The sequence below is a fragment of the Equus quagga genome, chromosome 19 (genome assembly GCF_021613505.1).
Source record: "Equus quagga isolate Etosha38 chromosome 19, UCLA_HA_Equagga_1.0, whole genome shotgun sequence".
In the NCBI taxonomy this organism is placed as follows: domain Eukaryota; kingdom Metazoa; phylum Chordata; class Mammalia; order Perissodactyla; family Equidae; genus Equus; species Equus quagga.
This window is the reverse complement of record NC_060285.1, coordinates 10,778,808-10,802,280: the sequence shown is the minus strand read 5'-3', so window position 1 is coordinate 10,802,280 and position 23,473 is coordinate 10,778,808. Positions and strand designations below refer to the sequence as shown.

Below are 23,473 nucleotides of genomic sequence, written 5' to 3'. Positions count from 1 at the left end.
TGTTCTGGCTGCCTCTAGAATAAGGAAGCTCCCAATCAAACAGGGCGAGAAGTCCCCTGGGGCCGGAGGAACATACAGAGGGTAGTTTACTCTTGCCTGTCTTCTTCCCAACTAGACTGCAACCCTCTGGAGGTCAGAGGTCATGTCTTACATGCAACTCTGACCCCCACAACCCATCTCAGAGCCTGGGCGTAGGTAGCACAAGGTATGCTCTGGCTGGATAAGGGAACGACCGAATGAATGTCTGCCCTTTGCAGGTCCTTCCAACTCTAAGACTGCAACACCCTCCATCTCCACCACACTAACCCTGGGGAATGGAACATTCTCTTGGCCCCCCGCAAAAGATCTTTATGCCCACCTGCCTTGACAGTTATCACCTTCCATGACCTATTACAGTTTGTACGTGGCACATCTTCCCTGGTCTTCTGCAGCATTTACCATAATTGTGATTAGATTTGTTCCCTTAACACCTGTGAGCAGGGCTCCATGAGGACAGGGACTGTGTACCATGCTGAAAAAGTAGTTGCTGAATGATTGCTCTGGGGACAGAGGAAACAGCATGGACACAGGCATGGAGACAGTATGTTGACAGACACTCGGCCGAGGTGTACCCAGACAGGGTGTGCCAGATGCAGACCAGTCTGCTGTTAAAGATGGGGGTTGTGGGAGTGGGCAGTGTGGCCTGACTGACAGACCACCCGTGGCACTCTACAGTTGACAAAGCCCTCCTGACAGCCATGTGAAGGGCTCTTGTTGCAATCAGAGCATCCAGGCAGGGGTAACAGGCCCCTGGGGAGCACCAGGATGCAGAGCCCTGCTGGGCCACCAAGCCACAGGGCTGGATGGAGCTCACCTCATGGCTCCAGAAAGCCAGGCTTCCAGGGATCATGGTCAGGCAAACCCAACTCACAAGAAAAAGGAGGAGTGCCAGTCTATGACTGTTCTCTCCACTTCCGAGCAGGGGCCCCGGGAGCCAGACCAGTAGCCAGAAGGGCGCTTGAGAGCACAGCATCAGAGTATGAGGAAGTGGGGGGGTGTTGAGTAAATTCAAACCAGGCACTGGCAAGGCCTGATGAACCACACCAAGCCCTAGACAACTCAAGTGACGCAAATGCTCGCTTCCCTCATACAGCCTCCACCCGCATCCTTCTCAAGGGAAGATGTCTTCTGGCTGACTACCCTCTGAAGATACCCATCCAGAAAAGCTACAAAACTTTGTGTAGTCACTAAACTCAGCCACCTGCCTTGGAATTTAGGTATTTCAGCAAGCATCTCACTGTCTCGCCTAGATTTTATTCTCAGAGTCATTTTTACTTCATGTTTGGGGGATACCCCACTTTTACCGCCATCCCCAGATTTCCTATTAGAAGGCTGAAGACCTCCCAGGGATGTCCACATCCTGAATCCCTAAATCTGTGAAGATTTTACCTTACCTGGCAAAACGGACTTCGCAGGGATGATTTAAACTAAGGATCTTGAGATAAAGAGATTGCCCAGATTATCTGGGTCAGCCAGACATAACCAGAAGGGTCCGCAGAAGAGGGAGGCAGGAGAGTGAGAGTGCCCAGACGGCAGTGTGATGGAAGCGGAGAGATCTGAAGATGCCACGCTGCTGGCTTTGAAGATGGAGGAAAGGGCCACGAGCCAAAGAATGCAAGTAACCTCTAGAAGCTGCAGAAGGCAAGGAAACAGACTCCCCTAGAGCCTCTAGAAGGAACACAGCCCTGCCAACACCTTAGCCCAGTGAAATACCTTTTGGATTTCTGACCTCAAAACTGTAAGATGATAAATTTGCATTTTAAGTCACTACGTTTCCGGCAATTTGTGACAGCAGCAGCAGGAAATTAACACTACCTGTTTGCAGATGAGGAAAGAGAGGCCGGGAGGGCTAAGGAGTTTGTCCACAGTCCCCTGGTAAAAGGCTCCACACAGTGCCCTTGCCGTATTGCTAGACAGCGGTGGGCTCTGAGTCAGACCACCTAGACTTGGCTTCCAGCACTGCCACTTACTAGCCGTGTATCCATGGGCAAGGTCCATCACCTCGCCTTGCTTCAGCTTCCTTGTCTGTGTTGGTTGAAGGGGAGTGGGACCGCGAGATGGGAGCCTGCCCCCTCAGCAGGCATATGAGCAGGGCTGCAGCCACACCTCCCTGAGAGCGAGCTGCGAGGAATACAGTTAACAGAGGAAAGCCCTCAGAACACGGCCTAGCACTAGATAATGTTATCTATCGTGACCACTCTCCTATTTCACCCCCATTTCATCCTTCAGGCTGGGCATTCACATTACCAGCACACTCTGAGACCTAGGCCAGTCCTGTCTCTGGTTGTTTGCTCTTTTTTAAACCTTCTGAAGTCATATTTTCATTCATTAGTTTCAGATCCAAACCCTTTTGAGCTGCAGCCATGAAGTGCTCACTCGGGCAGTTGCCACATACCCGCAGGCCAAGCTAAGCTGGCATTCCATTTGCACGCACGCCTCCAGAATACTAATGTAGCCTGGGAGGGATTTTTGTTAAATACATTTAAAAAAAAACGTTTTTAAAATATATATGGAGAAACTCCCATCTCAACGTAGCTCGCCAGGTGGAATTTGACTTGGGCACTGTTGATCTGAAGTGCCACTCTGCTCCCACTTCAGCTGCCTGGGGATGACAAGAGTCCTCCTGCTCCCGGGGCGTTTGCCTCGGTGAACTTCTGGGTGGCTGCCTTTGTGGGGGAGGCTGACCCACATCAGAGGAGGTCAGCAACCCACAGCCCGGGCCTCCTCCAGAGGGATTAGAGGGAAGAGCAGCCAGAGTCTGGGCAGTTCTGCCCCGCGAGCCTTTGGAAAAAGGATCACATGCCCTCCCGAGGGCCACGGTCCCCTCTCTGTCCCACTCCCCTGAATCAACACAGACAAGCAAGGCCAGCTAGCGGCTCCACATCGCTCCCCTTCTCCTGGGGCCTAGTTCCCACAAATCTCAACCAGGAAAGAAAAGTTATCCCATCGCGTTTCTGTCCTGCACTTGTGGGGGCAGGGGCAGAAATAAAAGGGAACAACAAAGTAATCCAAATCCTTCAGCGAGGCCTTGCTTAATTCAGCCTTGTCATTAAGCCTTTCAATTTATTAATACATACTAAGCCAAATCTTGATCATCTCAGTTTTCTCCCAAACTAAGAACCAAGGGGCCAAGCTCAGCCTCTTTAGCTGGATTTTGTGTCCCTCCAAATGTGACCCTTTCCAGCCAGCTAAACCCCACCCAGCACTGAGCACACAGGTCCCCTTCAGATGCAGCATCCTGAAGCTCAACAGTCCCCTGCCCCGTGGGAGCAGGCTGTCTAACCCGCCTGAGCCCTGGGACCCCTGCAGCAAGAAGCCCGGCTGCAGCCGCAGTGACCTCGGGGAGAAATCCCAACCCGAATTTCATTCACGCAAATACTGAGTGGGCTGAGCCAGCGTTCCACCCCAGGTGTACCCCAACGATTGCACGTGTCCCACAGACAAAAACAAGGCATTTCATAGCAGCCCTGTTATCACAGCAAAAGGCTAGCCACAACCCACACGCCCATCCTCAGGAGAATGGATAAACAGTGATCTATTCAAACAGCGGACTCCTAGGCAGCAGCGACAGAGAGCAAGGACTGCTGTACACACATGGGCCAATCTCACTGAGTATTTTCTGCATGATTCCATTTACGGGAAGGTCAAAACCAGTCAACAGTGATGAGGTGTGAGTAGTGGTCACGCAGGGAGGAGGCCCTGGGGAGCCCCCTGGGGTCCCAGGAATGTTCTGCAGCTTGATCTGGAGAGTGATTTATATGGATACTTACAGAAGTAAAACCCATTGTGTGGCACATCTAAGACTAGTGTACTTTGCTGTCGTAAGTTAAACTCCTTAAAAAGTTTAAAAGTATAAAGATATACCTTTGAGCCCCTTCTATGTGCTAAGTCTACAGAGTATCTCAGACAAGACTAACCCTTTAAGCGCTTACAGTGGAGTAGGGAAGAAAGTAAGCTCAAATAATACCTGGGGCTGGCCGGGTGTGCAGCGATTAAGTGCGCATGTTCTGCTTCGGCGGCCCGGGTTTCACCGGTTCGGATCCCGGGTACGGACATGGCACCGCTTGGCAGGCCATGCTGTGGCAGGCGTCCCACATATAAAGTAGAGGAAGATGGGCATGGATGTTAGCTCAGGGCCAGTCTTCCTCAGCAAAAAGAGGAGGATTGGCAGCAGTTAGCTCGGGGCTAATCTTCCTCAAAAACAAAAAACAGGCTGTCTGTGGTCAGTGGGACAGGTAATGAGAGTGGGCCAAGGGTATCAGTATTATCGGGATTTGGAGGAAGTGACAGAATCATCTGATTAAATGCAGTTTTGGAGGCAGCCAGACCTGTGTTCCAGTCCTACCTCTCTTTGTGCGGCCTGGACGCGATGTCTGCCTGCCCTCTTCATCTGTAAGGGGGCATCACAGCAGCTGAGCTCAGGGGTCCTCGAGAGGACGCAAGGAAAGAATGCACACAGACACTCAGGCACGAGGCTGCTGTTGTCCTGCTGCGAGGCTGGGCCTGCCTGTGCCAGGCACTGGGGTTCACAGATGTCAAACAGGCCCTGCCCCCTCCAGCTTCCAGCCCCACCATTCACCCACTCGGCAAACAGCTAACAATCCAGGGGCTGTGTGCATGACACGGATTTTGCCCTAAAGGAGTCGGCAGCCCGGGCGGGGGATCAGACACCTAGGACACAATGTAAAAAGCCTTAAGTGCCAGCCAAGAGGAACAGATAAAGAAGTAGGGGAGGTCAGAGGGCCGCCAGGGCCGGAAACTGAGCTGGGCCTTGAAAGGCAGATAGGACTTGGGCATGCAGAGACCGCCAGGGAGGGAAAGGCAGGCAGGCAGAGGGGACGGCGTGAGCAAAGGCTTGCAGGTGGGACATCACGGAGGCAAGAGTGACTAGTCAAGAGTGGCTCAAGAAGAGGCCTCAAAAAGAGGGCCTGGGACAGGGACTTTATCTTTGTGTCAGGAGGTAAGCCCCTGAAGGTTTCAGAGGTCAGAAAGTGAGCATATGAGAGAAGGGATTTAAGATGACAAGTCCGCCAAAAGCAGTGTTTCGGAGGGGCCATGGGGGAGCGCCTACATCTCTCCAGGGCTGGGGCTGGGGGTCGGATTTACCAAGAAACACCCCAACCCTCACACCCAGCCCCTTTGAGAGACCCAAGCACATATTTCCGCTCGGACAGTGGTCAGGGGCCTGAGTGAAGCTGGAGGGTCTTGAGCGGGTGGCCAGAGTCTTGATCTTCCTGCGCTGGACTAGAGGTGGGGATACACTTCTTCTGGTTCTTATTTCACTTTATTTAATTTTTCTGAAAACAGCCCTATGTCCACATGATTCGGCACTCCAAAGGAATGAAAGGTCTGCAGTGAACGTCCCAGCACCAGCCCGTCCCAGAGGCCCCACAACCACCAACTTCTTGTGACTCCCCAGAGGCCCTGTGTAACACACACGAGCAAATGCTCGCGTGATTTTCCTGTACTTCTACACAGAGTACACGGCCCTGCGCCCACTTCTTTCACAGCAATCCATCTGGGTGACCACTCCACATCCATGCGTGGAGTCTCCCTCATATTTTTTATGGCTGCACAGTATTCCACAGCTCAGAGGGACCATAATTTGTCCCTGGCCCCCTACTGACGAACAGTCAGGCTGCTTCTAATGTTTTGCTATTACAAATGAAGCAGCAGGGACTAACCTGCAGATACCTCCTTCCGTGTACACACTAGTGCATCTGCGGGGCAAGTTGCTGGAAGTGCAGCTGTGGCCAAAGTGTGCAAGCATCTCTAATTTTGCAAACATTGCTGGACAGACAGGATACATCTGAATTGCTCATCTAAGAAATAAGCCAAATTGTTGGGAAAAATACTGACACACTGTAGTTTTAAGGGTGCCCAGACGAAGAAACGGTAGAGAAAAGCCCCATTTTCAGCAGAGCGCTGCATCAGGAGATGGTTCTGGACCCGGATTAGCCCCAACTTCCCCAGTGCCCTGGTCCGTGAACTTGCATTTCCTCACCTGTAAGAGAAGGGCCAGACTGCCTCAGCCCCTCAGCCCTTCCCAGCACAGACGGGCTCTGACGCCCTGGTCCCAGGGCAGGAGGAAGAGTGGACAGTGACTGGAGTCACCATGACACCCAGCCATAATTGGTCTCCCTGGGCAAAGGTGCCAGGGCCCAGGGGAGGAGCAGGCGGGCCACAGAGTGTGCACTAGAAGCAGGCCTGGCGGGGAGGGGGTGGGAGTGCAGAGCCCAAGAGGGTCAAGTGCCTCCAGGCTGACCATCCCATATGAGTGATAAGCACCTCCTGCCGCTTCCGCCGCACAAGCTGTAGGGACACCACAGCCAGGCAAGACACTCAAGCACCACGACAACCACTGCTGTGTCCACATGTTACGTAACATGTGAGCCTGACAGTAATGGCTACCTAAACCTCACTCTTCAAGCAGGTGGCTGGCGGAGGATGGAGGCGGGTCTCTGGATCCCTCGTGTCCTCCCTGTGAGTGAGGACAGCTGGGCAAATGCAGCAAGCAGGGGGCGGGGCTTCCTCCCACCTCCACAAATCCAGCCCATCTACTGAGAAGTGTGAATGAAAGAAATGGTCTTCTGCCCCCCACCGAGTGGAAGACACCTCTCAGCACACCAACGCCAGTGCTGGAGAGGAAGAACCGTCGCCAGCCTTCCCGTCCCCCAGCCCAGGCTCCTCTCCGACAGGCTGGGAGGGACAGGAACTCCTGTCAATCAAGTCATACTTAAACGCACTGAGGCTCTTGCTATTAAACGTTTTCTAACCAATGCACAGCGCATCAACCTTTCTTTGTAAAGCAAATTATGTACTACTTTGGTAAACCTAGATTCTCACACCTCCTATTTGTTCAAAACTCCTGGACAAACTCATGTAGAATACTTCCCCCTCCTAGAGGTGAGGCTGCGACCTCAAATGCCCCAGGAGAGCTCGCGTGGCCTCTGATCCTCTGACCCCCGTGTCTCATGCTTCTGTGGGTGCTCGAGGTGGTCCCACTACCTGGAAAGCCTTCCCCGCCTCCCCCTCGCCAACCTCCACTGTCCATCAGCACCCCCAGCTCAGCCTCCCTTCCCCCAGGGAGCCTTGGCTCCTCAGCCCACCGCAGGCAGAGCAGACTGCTGCCTCCTGGGGCCCCTACAGCTTCGACCTGATCATCTATTATGCACTTTCTAAGACTAAGCATCAGTTCCATCTGCTGGACCTCCCCATGGGACTGCAGGCTCTCTGAGGGCACAGCTCTCCTGCGGGGCCACTCAGAGTAGCGAAGGCGCAGGTTTCGAAATCAAAAGCCTGGGTGCTTCCTTCTACCACATCTTAGGCAAAGTCCTCCTTCTGAGTCTCAGTCTATCCATCTACAAAAAAACGCAGGATAATTCCAATGTTCCAGGGCTGTTGAGAAGATTAACCGAAACAATGTATATAAGATGTAATTCGCAAACTGCAAAGCCCTACATCAATTCCAGTGAGGATTAGTAATATTACTATCAATTAGTATGTTAGTATTAATTAATATTAATATCCTCATAAACATCCCTCCCCCAACAGCTATCAAAATGATTACCGATGGAATTCAGATTCCCTGTTCATTCTAGATGGAATAAAAAACACAGGTGCTAGAGGTGGAGACCAGAAGCCTCTGCCAGTGGCTACAGCAACAGCAGCCGTGGGGTTAGTTATTTTTTCTTTGGAGCTTTCCTGTAAATGATGACCCAGAGGGCTGTCGGGGACAGCACCGCCAGCAGAGTGGAGGTTCTCAGCCACCTGCCAGCAGGACAGGGCCTCCCTGGGTGCATGCAGGCTTCCACAGGGGCTGGAGCAGGAAAAAAACAAAGGTACCAAACTCCACACATGTCCTCCAGGGTGGGGAGGCCATCTGATCTGAAAATCTTTCAGGGTAACAGATGCAGTAACTTCCAGAGTGGAGAGGTCTCACTCCACTCCCTTGGTGGGGGTAGAGGACAGCCATCCTGCGACCACCTACGCCCCGCAGGTACAAGGTCCACAGATCAAGGCTCCCCAGAGAGGAGACTGGAGTCTCCAGGAGGATCACCAAACAGATTACAGGGTGGAAAAGGAGAGAGAGAGACAGACAGACAGACAGACAGACACAGACACACACACACACACACACACACACCCCATCTCCATCCATCTTCAAGTGTTGGTGAAGACCTGCTAGTGGAAAAGGACACACACACACACACACACACACACACACACACACCCTTCTCCATCCATCTTCAAGTGTTGGTGAAGACCTGCTCTCCCTCCAAAACAGAAACCAGGCCCTCCTCTTGGGGGGCTCAAGGCTTTCTAGCCTGGGACCTCACCTAAGCCTTGTGGCACCAGGAGGTGGGCAAAGGGGTAGGGGAAGCCCCATCACCAAGTTCTCTGACCGCGCAGTGCCCTGTCTGCTGCTCACGCTTGAGTGCCATCCAGCAAAAAGCCTGGGGGCCTCATCTTTCCTGCAGAACTTGAAACATAGCATCAGGGGCTCTGTTTCAGAACTTCTCTGACGCTTTTATATCTATGGCTAACTTTTTAATTTCACGGGTAAGCACTTATGACCTGGTATTATGAGAACAATGAGATAACTCAGGACTATACCTAGAAAGAAAATACACCCAAACCTCAACAGTGATTACTTCTTGGTTATGAAATTTGGGGAGATTTTTATTCTTATCCTCCAATCTTTCCTGTGTTCCTAGTTCACTATAATCAGCAGAGAAGCCTATTGTTTTTGAACGGCTGAAACACTGAGATCAACACTGTAAACTTTCCATTAAATATTCACTTAGTTGTGTGTGACTTTTTAAAACGGTAGAGCTGGAAGTGACGCAGGTTGGACACAAAGGTTTTCTGGGTGGGATCTTCCCTCTCTGGCTTCCGCCCCAGAGGAGACGGAAAAGGAGGTGACTGTGGGGCTTCCTGCCTCCCAGGGCAGGCCTGGGACCTCTCAGACCATGGAACGGAGCCTGCCCTTGGGCAGACCCAAGGCTGTTTCACGTGCCCTGTCAGCTCCTGACAGCAGCTCAGTTCTAATAACCAATCCTGTTCGGATCGGCCTTAATATCTGTCACCTCTTGAGAATAATTCCAGCTTTATCCTGAGTGGCAATGACATTAACCCATCCAACTGTTCATTTGTTTAGTCAAAAACTATTTCAGCACTTACTCTGTGTAAGACATCATCCCAGACACTGAGCCATCACTAACCCAAGACTGGAAAAACAGCCAACCAGAGGCCACGCGTCATCCCTCCACGTTCCGCCCAAGCATAGGGTTTCAGGCGCGGACGCTAAAACGGCAGCAGACAGGAATGCGAACAAATGCTGCTGGCGTGTGCAGCCTAATTCCAGCGCCCCCTCCCAGTCCTTAGGCAAAGGCGGGTGGGAGAACGAGTCCCTGCTGGGAATGCTGGCAGCTTGGCTGCACTGCACTCAGGTCCCTGCATCACATCCCACTCGGCAGAGGTGGACGCGACGGAGAGCGAACATGAGAAAACTCCAAACGTGGCAACCACCCCATTCTTTTCTCCACATTACCCTCCCACTTTACTTCTCCCCCTTCCTGTCCTCTCTGAGGCCAAGAAGGTCACATTTGATTAGCATTTATCGAGGGCCTATCAGATGCTGAGCCCCAGTGCCAAACAATTTTATAGACGAGAACACAGACCTCTGCTTTGCACATGCTGTTCCTCTGCCTGGAACTCACTTTCTCTCCTTATACATGGTGAAAGCTTACGTGTCACCCACCCCTCCGAGAAGTGCCTGCCCAGGCAGGAATGCCTGAATATTCCCTCAGAGCACCCATGACAACAGCAGCTGCTGCTGTGCTTGCTGTCTCTCTCCCCCACTGGACTCAGCTCTGAGGGCAGCTTCCCATGCATGGCCCAGCATGCACACGGCCCGGCATGCACACGGCCCGGGATGCAGACGTGCAACACCTCTTCTGTGAATAAATTACACGGCCTGTAAGGTAATAACAGAAGCCAGTGTTTACTGAGCACGTGCTGCGTGCCAAGCGCTGTGCCCAGCTCCATGCCAACATCAGGTCACGATCCGCGACCTGCGTGGTTGCTGCACTGTTATTACTCCCATTTTACAGATGAAGGAAATGGCGTCATTTCCCTCTATTTTTAAAGAATGGAAATTAGAACCTGGTAAGCAACTTGCCCAAGGCCACAGGACTAACAAAGGAGTGAGGATCTCCAATTCTCTCTCCAGGTCACCAGGACGGCTCAGCATCTCATCTCCCTCTGTCTCCAGTGCCCAAAGGGTCATTTCTTTCTCCTGTGCTGCCAGTGACCATTTCTGTACCCCTCCTGAGTTCTCGGCCTCCTCCGTGAAGGCACTCAACTCAGCAGACCTCTCCGACTCCTCCCTCACAGCCTACACCCGTCAGCTCCCACACCTGATATGGACCCCCTCAGCTGGGCTTCAGCAGAGGTCTTTTACAAAGACCCCCTAGTCTTTCAGCCCCAAGGCCCAGCGACAAGAGCAGTGGTGTGAACACTGGCCGCAGCCACCCAACTAAGCATGGAGGCAGAGCAGGTACTCCTCCTCGCTCAACTCACACATGGGAGCTGTAGTTAAACCCAGCTTCTGGGCCCCAAGTCCTGCTCTGTCCCCACTCCCCTCTACTGTATTTAAAGAGCTGATGAGCATGGGGGCACCCTGATGATGGACAGCCACCCAGTTCACGACTGGGAAAGGGAGCCGCCCACATCCATCCCAGACCTATGGCATGAGACGTCAGCGAGGACCCGTGAGAACTGGGAGAGCCAGAACTTCAGTTCCAGCTCAGTGGAGCCAATTCACAGCCGGCCACAGAAGCCAGTTTTACAGCAGATACCATTACAATAGTGGACTCCAGAGGCCTGTCCTGAGTCACACAGGGTGGTCAAGACCAGAAGCTGCTAGAAGAACAGGGAAAGGCAAGAGGGACTAAAAGGATGCCAGCGACCTGAGGAGCGAAGGAGAGGGAAGCCGGTTTCTTGGAGTTATCTGTGGGGATAAAGGAAGGATAAGAGAAGATCGTGCTGTCTTGTAACACACGGCCTAGGATGTCACTTCCTTTTTGAAACCTTCAGGGGCCCCTGTTGACCACACCGGGACCAAAATCAAACTCCTTAGCAGGGCCCTCAAAGGTCTTCATGCGCAGGCCCTCTGCAGCCACGTCTGGAGACGAGGTAGTTGAGGCCTCCAGCCCCCTGCCCATGAGCTCCTCTACCTAGAACGCCCCCTTCCTCCTTGGGCCGGGCACTCCTGGCCCTTCAAGGTTCAGGACATTTTGTTTCCAGGACGACTTCTGGCACATCCTAGGGTTAGTGAGGGAAGAGCACAGGCTCTGAGGGCAGACCAGCTGGTTCAGAGCTCAGCTCCACCGACGAGCATGGCTTTACCCTCCTGGGCTGCCTCCTCGACAAAGCGTGAAGGTAACCGCTCCCACCTCCCTGCGTGATGGGAGGATGAAATGCAGCAATTCATGAAAGCGCTTTGAACTGTGCCTGGCACACAGTAAGTGCTTAATAAACGAGCTGTTGTTCCTATTGTCCTCCGGCCCCTTTGGGGCCTCTGTTTCGACCACAAGTAGAGCACTGTCTCACATATTTGTTCTACGCTGGACTCTCTCAGCGAACCATACCTTTTAGAGGCACGACCCACAACTCAGGCCTCTCCTCCCCAAGGCCTAGCATGGTGCCAGGCACACAGTAGGTCTTCAGTAAGTGCTTACCACCCGTGAAATTCCTGCGGCAGACCCCACACAGAGCTCTCCCAAGGCCCAACTGCTGGCCTTCCACAACTCACACAGCAAATCCCCAGTCTAGAGGCCCCGCAGAGCAAGAAGGGCATCTGCTGTTACTCAGTTTCAAAACAATAAAGGGTTGTGCTCTGCCTCACGGAGGCTGTTTCCACTCCAGGGAAAGTGGGAATTTACGGGGAGAAATGAGCACAGCGGGGACTGGAAATAGCACTGAGCCCCTCTTGGGGAGAGAGCTGGGCCAGCCTGCCAGAAACCAAGAGCAAAACCTCAAAGGCAGAGGGGAAGAAAAGAGGCTCCAGACAGAAGCCTGCGCTGCACAGAACTCGGCCAGCACGAGTGAACTAGGACAGATCACCCACCCGCATCCTGCCCTGCAGCTCCTCTTCCCACACACTTGGAGAGCTTTAGAAGGGGGTCCTGGTATAACTCACGACCACATGGGAGCGACTTACGACACATCTAGAGCCCCAAGGGCTGTACAAAGGCACCGCAGCTTGCTGGTGGTTCTGGCGGGTGAGGGATTCACAGCGCCTTCTCCACCCACACTGGCTCTCGGGGTCCCCTGTCTGTACTGGGGTCACCATCTAGGTCCATCTCCCCAGTGGACTGGGAGCCCCTAGAGGCTGGGCACTACAGCCCATTCATCTTCAGACTTTTGTGCCCCTAGACTGGCGCCTGGTATGTAGTAGATGCTCAGTAAGTTACAAGGCAGCAAGATCCAGCAGCAAGAGGGCCTGGTCCAAGGATGACTCCATCCAGGCCCGCCAGGTACCACGGACAACCAAGTCATGTATTCCCTCTGGGTCTCAGCTCCCTCGTTTGCAATTAAGGGTAACAACAGTCTCTTACTCACACGGCCACTGAGAAAAATAACTAGGAAAATATATGTGGACAGCATCAAAGCATCAGACGGATGCCAGGCATCCTTCAAGCTTCAGCTCAGCCATCCCCTTGTGTCAGTCTTTTCTGCTGGCCACGTTCCCCCTCTCCCAGCACTGAACCCACTCTGCACTTCCTTTATTTTACATTTTTCACATCATCATCATTACTTGTTTTCAAGTTTGACTTCCCCATCGACCTGCGAACTCGTGGATGCCAGGGGCATCATGAGTTTGTGTCCAAGGCCTGACAAAACAGGCATGCAGGCCTGGCTGTTGGGGCCCTCCCAACCCACGGTCCCAGCTCTGATACACAAAGCACCCTCCGACAAGATGTCCCCAGGTGCAGAGCCGAGGGGGCCCAGCTAGCATGCCGAAAAGGAAGGGATGCTGCAAGCATAACCTGTGAAGGAAGTCACACCTGAGACTGCACCGCCTGTGCAGGTGCAGGTGAGCTTGTTTGCCTGACGACTCCAGGGCCTCCAGGGCACAGATTGCTGCTTCTCGCCTTACATAAAGCACCGGGCAGACAGATACATAATTCATGGGCTTCACCTCACACACAGGTATCGGGCATGCAAACACCTGCTTTGCCCCAACAGTGCCCTGAGTGTGTGTGTGTAATGTCCGGCCTCGCACAAGCCCAGAGGGGATATGGATCAGGAATAGATACTTGGGCCCACCTCCAAACCCCATTACCTTGCCATAGCCTGGAGTCAACCAGCACTAGATCCAGAGCACTGTGGCCAGGGAGGAAATGTACAACCCAGAGGATGGATACACACACCCTAAACCAGACTCTGTAGTCCCCTTCCAGGCAAACAGCCTTGAAGCCCCAGGTTCCCGTCAGTGCCCCTCCAAACAGCAGACCTGTAAGGCAAGGCGGGTACACCCTCCCTGCAGGCATCCCCGAAGGCCTCGCCAGGCCAACCGCCCTCCCAGATCACAGCCACCGCACAGCACAGGGCACGGACGCTTCCCCCACCGCCTCGGCCGCCGTGCCAGGCGCCAGCACACCCACCGGGCGCACACAATCCTACTTGCAGAGGCCCTATCCACCCGCCTCCCCTCGCCCCAGCCACCCCCACAGGCAGGTCCGATTACACTCCAGGCGCGGGCCCCGCCACGTAGGCGAGGAGGGGGCCAGGGCACACCCACGGGCGGCCCTGCGACCCTGCAGGGCGGGGAGGGGACGCAAGGAGGGACGGGCGCCGCGGCGGATGCTCCCTCCCTGCCCGGCCAGGCCGCCCGCCTCTGTCCCCTCCCCGCCCGGGGTCTGGGGGCCGACGCTACCCGCGGGGCGACCCCGCGCAGGCTTCCCCCAAACGGAGCAGCCCCCGGCCCCGGGAGCCCGCACCACCCCCCTCAGGCCTGCGGCGCGAGGCCGCCTAGGCGGGGTACCTCAGGAGCCCATGGCCGCGGCGGCGGCGGCGGCGTGTGGGCGACGCGCGGCGGCCGGCCTCTGCGGGCGGGGCGGGCGGGCGGCGCCGATGCCCCGGTGTCTCGCCGCCGCCGGCGCGTCCCGGGCCCAGCGGAGTGCCGCCGCGGCGCGCCTGCGCACTGAGCGCGCCGCCGGGGAGGGCGGGGCGGCGAGGGCGCCGCTGAGATCACCCGCCCGGCCTTAAAGGGACCGCGCCCCGAACCAAGGTCTCCACCGGGTGGTGGGGGCGACCTCGGTTCTCCCGCCGCTCACAGACAGGCCAAGAGTCGCCTCCCCTCCATGCATCCGACCGCTGCAACCCTGCGCACCGCAGAGCTTCCTGGGGTGCACGGACAAAGACGGGGCTCCACGTTCTCTTCCAGACACTCGCCGGCTATCGGGCGCTTCACTTCTCTTAACCCTAATTTCCTCCATTCGGGCCTATTTTGAAGATGAAACAATATATAATGGCTATTTATCGAGTGAAGGATGCATGTGGAATCGTGGAATGAATTTATACTGAAGTCCTGTGTGCAATTAGGCGAGATGAAATTGAAAGGCTTTTTCTTTCCGCTCCACTTAGCGGCGCTTCTTTCTTGCCCCACCTCGCTCTGGGCGCTCTGGACGGCCTGACTAGCAAAATTCTTGATATAGCATTCAAGCCGCCTAGCGCAGTGCTGTTTGCCAGGTCCACGCCTTACCCAGGTTAACTGAAAACCAAAAAATCCAATCAAGTTCTGACGTTCATGTGCTCAACATCTCCAAATTTATTTATATCGCCAGCCCAGACTCCTCCCCTGAACTGTCTACTCAATACCTCGTACTTGAGGTCCAACAGGCATCTCAAAGTAAACGTGCCCACAACTGAACGCACTTCCCCTCTCAAACATATCCAAACCTGTGCCCTCACAGCCTCCTCCCAACAGCGGTTGGCAACTCCATCCGTCCCGCACCCGGGCCAGAACTCCTGGAGTCATCCGTGAATCACTCCTCCCTCACCCTTACCGGCTGGAGCAGGAAATCCTGTGGGCTCTACCCGCAAAATATATCTAGACTCTGAGCTCTTCCACCCCATCTCGATGCTATCACCTTCGTCCACTTTCTGCTCAGGATTATTGCAATCTTCTTGTGATGGATGGAGTGTTTGTGTCCCCCCAAATTCATATGCTGAAGTCCTAACCCCCAACAGGATGGCATTAGAGGATGGGGCCTTTGGGAGGTACTTAGGTCACGCAGGTGGAGCCTTCTGAAGGGGATTAGTGCCTTTATAAGAGAGACCCCCACAGAGCTCTCTAACCCTCTCTCCACCACGTGAAGGTACAAGAAGCTGGCAGTCAGCAGTCTGCAACCCGGAAAAGGGGTCTCACCAGAACCGAACCATGCTGGCAGGCAGCCTGATCTCGGACTTCAGCCTCCAGAGCTATGAGAAACAAATTTCTGCTGTTGATAAACCACCCAATCGATGGTAATTTGCTATAGCAGCGCAAGCTGACCAGGACTATCGCAGTGTTCTCCTATCCAGCTTCCCTTTTTCCAACCTTGCTCTCTGCCCCAGTCTGTGTCAATATAGGAGCCACAGGGATTCTTTTAAAACCTAAGTCAGAAAATGGCACTTCTTTACTCAAAACCCTCCGTTGGCTCCCCATTTCACTCTGTAAAAACCAAAGTCCTTACAAATTCCTTCAAAGCCTTGCTTGATTTGACATTCTACCCACCAGGCATGTCTGACCTCATCTCCTCCACTTCTTTCCCTCCACACTGATCCCTTGCTGCTCCTAGAACAACCCACGCACACTCAGCCTCAGGTCCTTTGCACTGGCTGTTCCCTCTGCTGGAATGGCTATTCTCTCAGGTAGCTGAATGGCCCCTCCCTCATCTTCTTCAACGGTTTGCTCAAATGTTCCCCTACTCAGTGAGGCCTGCCCTGACTACCCTAGGAAAATTGCCAGACCCCTCACATGCACTCTTGATTCCTCCCTTCCCATGCTCTATTTTTCCCCATATCACTTAATTTCTATCATAACGTTTAGTTTCCGCCAGTAGAACACAAGCTCTATGAGGACAAAGATTTTTGTCCTTTTTATTTCCTGATATAAGCCCAGTACTTAGTCTAAGCTCTGGCATAGAGAATATGCTCAGAAAGCATCTGTAGCATGCACAAAAATCCTCCAGGAAGAATCCTGTAGAAAAATTCCTTCCCAGCCCCAGGTAGGAAGTTGCTCAGGGCTATTCCGACACACAGAATAAGGCTTATCATTGATTGCATCGTAATCATTTGTTTATCACTTCTCAGCTCTCCCTTCCTACATGAAAACCCCTCCAGGGCAAAGTCCTTGTCTTAGTTATCAGCATTTCTTCTGCCCAGCATAGAAAGTTTAGGAAATAGGCACAATCTGACATCCACTCTCCCCTCCAGACCAAAGCACACCCAAAGTCAGGTTCTCAGCCCCTGCTCACCAAGGGCACTCTTGAGTCTCAACTTACAGGGGCCTCAGGCTGGTGGGGACAGAGGCAGGTGGTGGGTATTTTTAGGCTTGTGTTGCTAGGGGGGGCTCAAGGCAGAAAGTCACCTGGCCTGAATGACATGGCAGGTCAGCAGGTGGCACTGGGAGCCCTAGTTGGTTGCTCTCTGCCTTTCCTCATCCTCTCCCCAGGCTGTCCAAAATGGAGATAAAAGCTTGCCCTCTCTGTCGCCTCCATCCTCCATGTATCTACCCATCCATTGAGGCTCAGAGACGCCACTCACATCCGAGTCCTCTCCCTTCCATGCCTGAGGCCACTGCTCTGGTTCGAGGCCCCTTACCTCTGGACAATTATAACAGTTCCCAGCACACCGGTCACCTTTAGAGTTGCCCACTGCTACTGAAGAAAGAATGCCTTTCTCCACCTCCAGCAAACAGCTTCTCTTCCTTCAAAGACCAAATCAGATCTCATCTTTTGGTTCCTTCTTGATCCCCAACTCCCCCACCCTCCCCTCCCCCATTCTGTTTTAATTAGATTCTCCCTAACAAAAACTTGGAAATAACCTGAAACTCATCGAAAAATAGTTGAGTAAATTATGGTAGATCCATACAATAGCATATTGTGTAGCTATTAAAATAACCTCTTTACATATTTCAAATAACATGGGGAAATGATTAAGAATAATAATGAATGAAAAAGGCAGTAATAAATTAGCATGACAGCCTGGTCTGAACTCTGTAAAAAAAAAAAAAAATGCTTAAAAAAAAACTGGGAGGAAATACAACAAAATGTTAACAGTGGGTCCTCCTAAGGCCCCAGGATTATGAATATCAGTTACCTTCCCTCTCTCTTTTTTCCAAAATTTGTTTGCAAAAAGCATGCAATATTTTCAAAATAAGAAAAAAGTTTATTTAAAGAAATGATTTATTGTTCCTTTCTGTTGTCTTCTCACATCTCCTCTGGATGCATCTCTCTCCCCTCCAGACGGAGTCTCGCAAGGGTAGGGACCAGGTTGGATCCTCTGCGTCCAAAATGCTCTCCTAGCGGCTGGTAGAAGAGTGCAGAAGAAAGACGCGGCCTCCGTGGTGCAAGCTGATGAGTGGCCCAGAACCTAGAGCGCTCTGAATCCATTTTCCTGGGGCCTTTCTGTCTCCCATTTGTCCCTAAGGATAGTGTGGGAGCCCTGGCCAGGTGCCCTGGAGAGGCAGCGCGGTGTGGCAGCCACAGCACAGACCCAGCTTCACTACTTCCAATCAGTATGACGTTATGCATGTGGCTTTGCCTCTCTGAGACTCAGTTTCCCCATCAAGAAGTAAGTGGAGTGTAAGAACGACCCGTCTGGTAGGACTGTCCTGATAAACATGTATGAAGATGTTGGCACAGTATGTGCTGTGCACACGGCTGACGATCATGCTGCTGTCTATGCAATGTGACTGCTGAAGGCTCAACTAACTTCTTACCTGAATGAGACTCTTTTCAAGAGACCGAAACCCAACCCAACTCAAAGGAAGATAAACAGAGGAAGAGAATTTATGGGCTCCATTAGGAAGTGCAACGCAGAGCTCGATTCGAGGCCTCACACGTAGTCATCGGGACACTATTTCTGTGTGTGTGTGTGTGTGTGTGTGTATTTCGGCCTCATTCCCAAGTGGCCTTCCCTCCAGTGGCAAACACAGTACCTCTTTCCAGAGAATTCTGAAAGTTGTGTCCCAGGATTGCCCCTGATTGGTCCATCTTGGGTCACGTTCCCATCTCTGAGCCAATCGGTGTGGCCAGGACATGCAGTGCTCCAATTGGCCAGGCCTAGATCAAGGCCCCACCCCTGGAGACCGTGGGTGGAGTCAGCCCTTTTGGAACCAAACGTACTGGGAGGGAGTGGAGGCTCCCTTAAAGAAAATGGGGAGTCAAGACCAGAAGAACCAGGAAAGAGCGCCGGGGAGGAAAACACCTCAGACGTTCAGCAGCAAGGAGTTTAAGCGGCTCTCTCAGGGTCACCCAGAAAGGAAGATCAGGGACAGGGCTGAAATGTGACCTCAACCAGAACGGAGGTGGCCGGAACTAGAACAGAGCCATAAGGATGAGGTGGCTAAAGCCTGTGCAGTGGCCGAACCTCCAATTCGAATCTGAGCTCCACCACGGATAGCCTGTGAGCCTTTGGGCAAATTGCTTAGCTTCTCTGAGCCTCAGTTTCTTCATCTGTAAAAGGGGGGTAGTTTCAGGACTGATGGGAGGATTAGATAAGATATCACAAGTAAGGCTGTTAGCACAGGGCCTGGCACATTACAAGCACTCGGTGAGTGTTGTTTTTAATATCTATAAATAAATACAGTAAGAAGACCTTTTCTGAAAGTCCTGTTTGGAACTGAAAACATAAACAGCCCAACTGGGTCGATTTTGATTAAGCAAACCTGCCTCAAATGCTGCCATCAACGGTTCTCTTTCCAGCAGTCACCTTCTCTCTGTCGTTGGCGCCTAGCTGCTGTTCCCGTCACCTGGAATGCGTTCTTCCTCACTCCCACCTCCACCCCTTTCCTTTTCCCCTGGTTAATTCCTACCCCTCCTTCAGGTCCCTGAAAAAACGTTGGTTCCCCCCAGATGTGTCATTAAGTGAAAGAAAGAAAATATCATACAGAACAGTAAGTACTGGATATCCCATTTATGCAAATATATATGCTTGTGTATATTTATGTGTGTATCTGTGTGTGTGCATGATTTAAAATGCATAGAAAATTTCCGGAAGTCAGGAGAATGGTGCTCACAGACACCAAGGGCAGACAAGGACTAGGTCTTAATCCTCATTGCGTTCCTAGAACCTGATACACAGGAGCTGGCAGTAGTGTCCTCTTCTTCATCATCTTCCTCACAACTCTTTATTGAGTATTTACTCTGTGGGAGGCAGCGTACTAAGCTCTTTATTATCTCAGCAATCAGCAGCGACTGCCATTTAGCAGATACGGAAACTGAGGCACGGAGAGGCAGTGTTGCTTGGTGAACGTCACAGTAGAGCAGCCTGGCACCCAGGAGGCCATCTTGGATGTTTGTGAATGAAATCAGGACCCACATTAGCCCCTACAGGGACTAGGGAAATCAGCCAGCAGGAGAAAATGCGTCCAACTTCATGCAGCTGTGGGGGACTGGAATTGGTCACCCCAAGATATGTCTCTTTGGCATGAGGATTATTTTGGGCTGGTTACTTTTAGAAACTGCAGACAGGAGAGAAACTCTGGAAAGTACAATTTGCTCTCCCTTTGTTAAGAGACATTTACATTTGTAGAGGAAATCTCCATCTGTAAAGGTGTCTCCCTCTCTGTACCAGGAAGAAGGGAGATGACTTTATCTCTAGAAACTCTCGTCAGCACGGAAGGCAAGGACCCAAATCTGCATAATAGTCTTACACTTGTTTACTGTGCTTTTCTGGTAACCTCCCATAACTGACTCCCTGAGCCCCCAACATCCTCCTCTGTCTTTAGCTGAGGATGGTATTTAAGGTGAAAGCTTCCACCATTTTGATGAGCTACTCACTTTTTCTGGGTCTCTGCCATGTGTACATGTTATAAAGCTTTGTTTGATTTTCTCCTGTTATTCTGTCTCATGTGAATTCACTTTGTTGGCTGGCCAGAAGGACCTAGAGTGGGTAGAGGAAATGTCTTCCTCCCCTACACGGCCTTTTCTGCTGAGGTGGGGACGTTCAGAATAAGGCCATTCCTGGGGACACCATCTGGGGGGGGGAGGTGTGACTCAGGGATGTGGTGGGTGATGATTTCCAGGTTGCTGTGAAAAGAGCCTGAGCTGGAGACACAAGAGAGAAGGAGCTTCCTTTTTCTGTCTCTCTCAGTCGCACACATGTACACACACACCTCTACCTCCAACATAGGTGACATGAGTCCCACTTCAAACTTACCTAGCCAAAACAAACTGACAAGCAAACGAAAACAGGCCAAAGAGAAGGAGTTACTGCCAGTTTCCTTGGAGTCGCTAGGAACATGTTTCAGATTCTTTACAAAGTCCCAGGTTGCGGCCAGCTCTCCTGGAGTGCTGCTGCTGGGAAAGGCAGGTCCACCCGCATGCCAGGGGGCGGGCAGGGAGCTGTGGAAGCTGGGTCCAGGGTTTTCCCAGGGAGGCATTAATGAGAGGGAGGGGAGGAGGAGGAGAAGAAGCAAGAGGCCTGGGTGTCCCAGTCTCAGAGCTGCAGTGACTCAGCAAACGTGGATGGGATGACTTCAAAGGGGCCGCTCCTTAAGCATAGGTGCTTTGAAGATGCTGGGATGAAAGGCCTTGGGAGGCATAATTGCTTGAGATGCCATTCTCTCAGGGGCCTGCAGGAGCCCAAGTTACTGTTTGCAAGTATCTGTTTTGGGGGTTCCCACTGGGACCTCCTTAAAGGGGCAGTACCCCAGGGCTGAGCCCTCTGCTCTCCTCACCCCACCAGGTGGCTGGACTGCTCTCCCATCCCGTCAGCCTCTCCTGCATGGACAGTGCGGGCTCAGTGAAGCCAAGCCCTGAACATGCAGCTTCTTGGACCTCAATAGGCCGTGGGAGGTGGCCTCACACAGGACAGCTGAGAGGACAGAGAAATGCTGTTGGTGCCTTGATGCTAGGGTGAAAGAAGAGGTGGCAGGAGCAGGCCAGAGAAAGAGGAGGGGAAGGTGGCTCGGGGTCACCATGGCAACACTTATCCTGTGCACCAGACCCTTTGTCCCTCACCAACCCACGTTTCAGCAGGGAAACAGGCCCCGGAGAAGTGTGGCTTGAGCGAGAGTCGTAGATGTCTGGGGACTGGGCAGCTCGAGGTTGGAGCTTGGAATGTGTTTACTCCTCTGAATGATCAGACGTGTGCCTGTGGTGCCTGTGCTGTAGGCTCTGGGAAAGAGGATGTGACGTGGGCTCAGCACGCTTAGCTGCAACTGTTCCATATCTGTTTCTGAAATAGAGCATAGACCGGGGGAGGAGGAGAGGGAGGGGAAAGGGGAGGGAGAGAATTCGGGAGTGGAAGGCATTCCCCTTTGCTCAAGCTATGCTGGAGTGGGCCCATTGGAGCTGGCCGCGGGGGTCTGCCTGATCCACTGCCCCATGGGAGGCCCTGGGTTGGGTGGGCATCAACACGCAGGTAGGAATGGAGAGGGGATGCCACTGCCAAGAGGGACCAGCGCAGTGACACGAGGGACTTGTATTCTTGCAGGTGATAAGAAGCGCAGGGGAAGAGATTGAACCAAGTTCAGAGGAAGCCCACCCCTCCTTTGGTCCCTGACCAAGTTCTCCGAGGGTCCCCTCCCCTCCCTGCTCCTCCAAACCTTCTGCCTTCCAACCTTCAATCTCCTTCCTCAGAACACTTGCAGACCTCTTCGACCCTCAAAACCACCTCCTCTGCCCGTGCCCCCCCCCCCCCCCCCCCCCAAAGTGTCCTGGCTCAGGTCTTCCTTCCTCTTCCTGAGGGCATCTTGTGCTCATTCCCTCCGTCTCACCTCCTGCTCTGATTCTCCTCCCAGAGTCAGAAGGCCACGTGTTGCTAGGATTCAGGAGTGGGGTCCTGTTTGGGTAGGGGTGGTGGTGATATTGCGTGGGAAGGGGCATGAGGGAACTTGCTGGAGTATTAACAATCGCCTACATCTTTATCAGGTGCTGATTACACAGGTACGGTACACAGAAACAGGCAAAAAGCTATGGATCCATACACTTAAGATGTGTGCATTTTTCTGTACATAAATTATACCTTAATTTTTTTTAACAAAACGGAACTAGGGGGAAGTGGTCAGCGGGGACCTCGCTTTTCGCCAGCCTCATCCTTTTTACGGCCCTATTGCCTCGAGCGCGCCGGCCCCGCCTTCCTCCCTGATGCGCCGCCCTCCCAGCTCTGCTCCTCCCGCGCCGGCCGCCCCTCCTTGGTTTGGCGCCGAGAACGCGCCTCTCCCCCGCGTTAGCTTTCTGTCGCTGGTCCTGCTGTGCTCCCAGGCCCCAGGCTGGTAACCTCAGCGCCTCCTGACTCCTCCCTCTCTCTCAGTCGGCTAAGAATAGACAAATAGATGGTATTCTGAAACGGGTTCTGTCATCTTCGCCTTCTGAATGCCTGCTGGCTGGGTTGGGACCATAGCTCCCTAACTCTTGTCTGCCTCCTTTCTCCCATCTCCAGTCTCCCTGCTCACTGTTGCCAGATTCGCATTCCTCAAGTTCACATCCGTCGTGCCTTCTCCCCTAATCAATGGTTCCCCACAGTGTAGGCTGGTGGATGAAATCAGGAGAGTGGGCACTGAGTGTCAGGCTGAGGGGGAATAACAGCTTCCGTTGCATGATTATCCCCATTTACAGAGAAGGAAACCAGGGCTCAAGAAGGATGAGCTGCTTGCAGGTAGGGAGCGGAAGAGCCTTATGGACTCATCCCCACTGCGGCAGGATCTGGCCTCTGCCTCCGTCAGCCTCGGCTGCTGTGGGGCTCCTCCCTCGCCCTCTGTGCTTGGAACTATCAGAATATATCAAACTATCATAAATCTGGTCCTTTACACGTGCTGTTTCCTCTGCTGGGAATGACCTGCTCCGACCTTGTCCCCATCAAACTCCTACTCATGTTTCAAGGCTCAGGTCAAGTATCTTTGAAACAGCTTCCTTGATGGCACCAGACATATTCCCTCCCTCATTTGTCCCTGGTTCTCACTGGATTCTGGGTTGGAATGAGCCATCTGCTAGGCTGCGTCGTTCCCCGGACTGGGCTGGGTAGTTAGCACTGCTGCACACTGATGAGTGCCTGGCTATGGTGAAGGTTAAGGGCATGGGCTGTGGAGTCCGGCACTCTTCCCTGTGCCTCAGTGTCCTCATCCATAAAGTGGGCACCATAATACGCCAAGCTCAGAGGATTGTTATGAGCAAAGGGCTGGAACAGGCCCTGGCACAGAGAGCCCTCAACTCAC

The 23,473-nt window shown here is 53.0% G+C and overlaps 1 protein-coding gene across 3 annotated transcripts in view; it reads right to left on the bottom strand.

The window, feature by feature from the left end:
- Nucleotides 1-14,227, bottom strand: part of TMEM184B (transmembrane protein 184B) — a 46,947-nt gene extending 32,720 nt beyond the window's left edge. For 2 of the 3 annotated variants that reach the window (XM_046646200.1, XM_046646202.1), the window contains exon 1: nt 9,723-9,752. In XM_046646200.1, the coding sequence (XP_046502156.1) occupies nt 9,723-9,737 (15 nt within the window). In that variant the 5' untranslated portion in view covers nt 9,738-9,752. Of the gene's footprint in view, nt 1-9,722; nt 9,753-14,092 lie in introns of those variants that run through there. The other variant, XM_046646203.1, reaches the window with a different exon arrangement.
- Nucleotides 14,228-23,473: the final 9,246 nt, after the last annotated feature.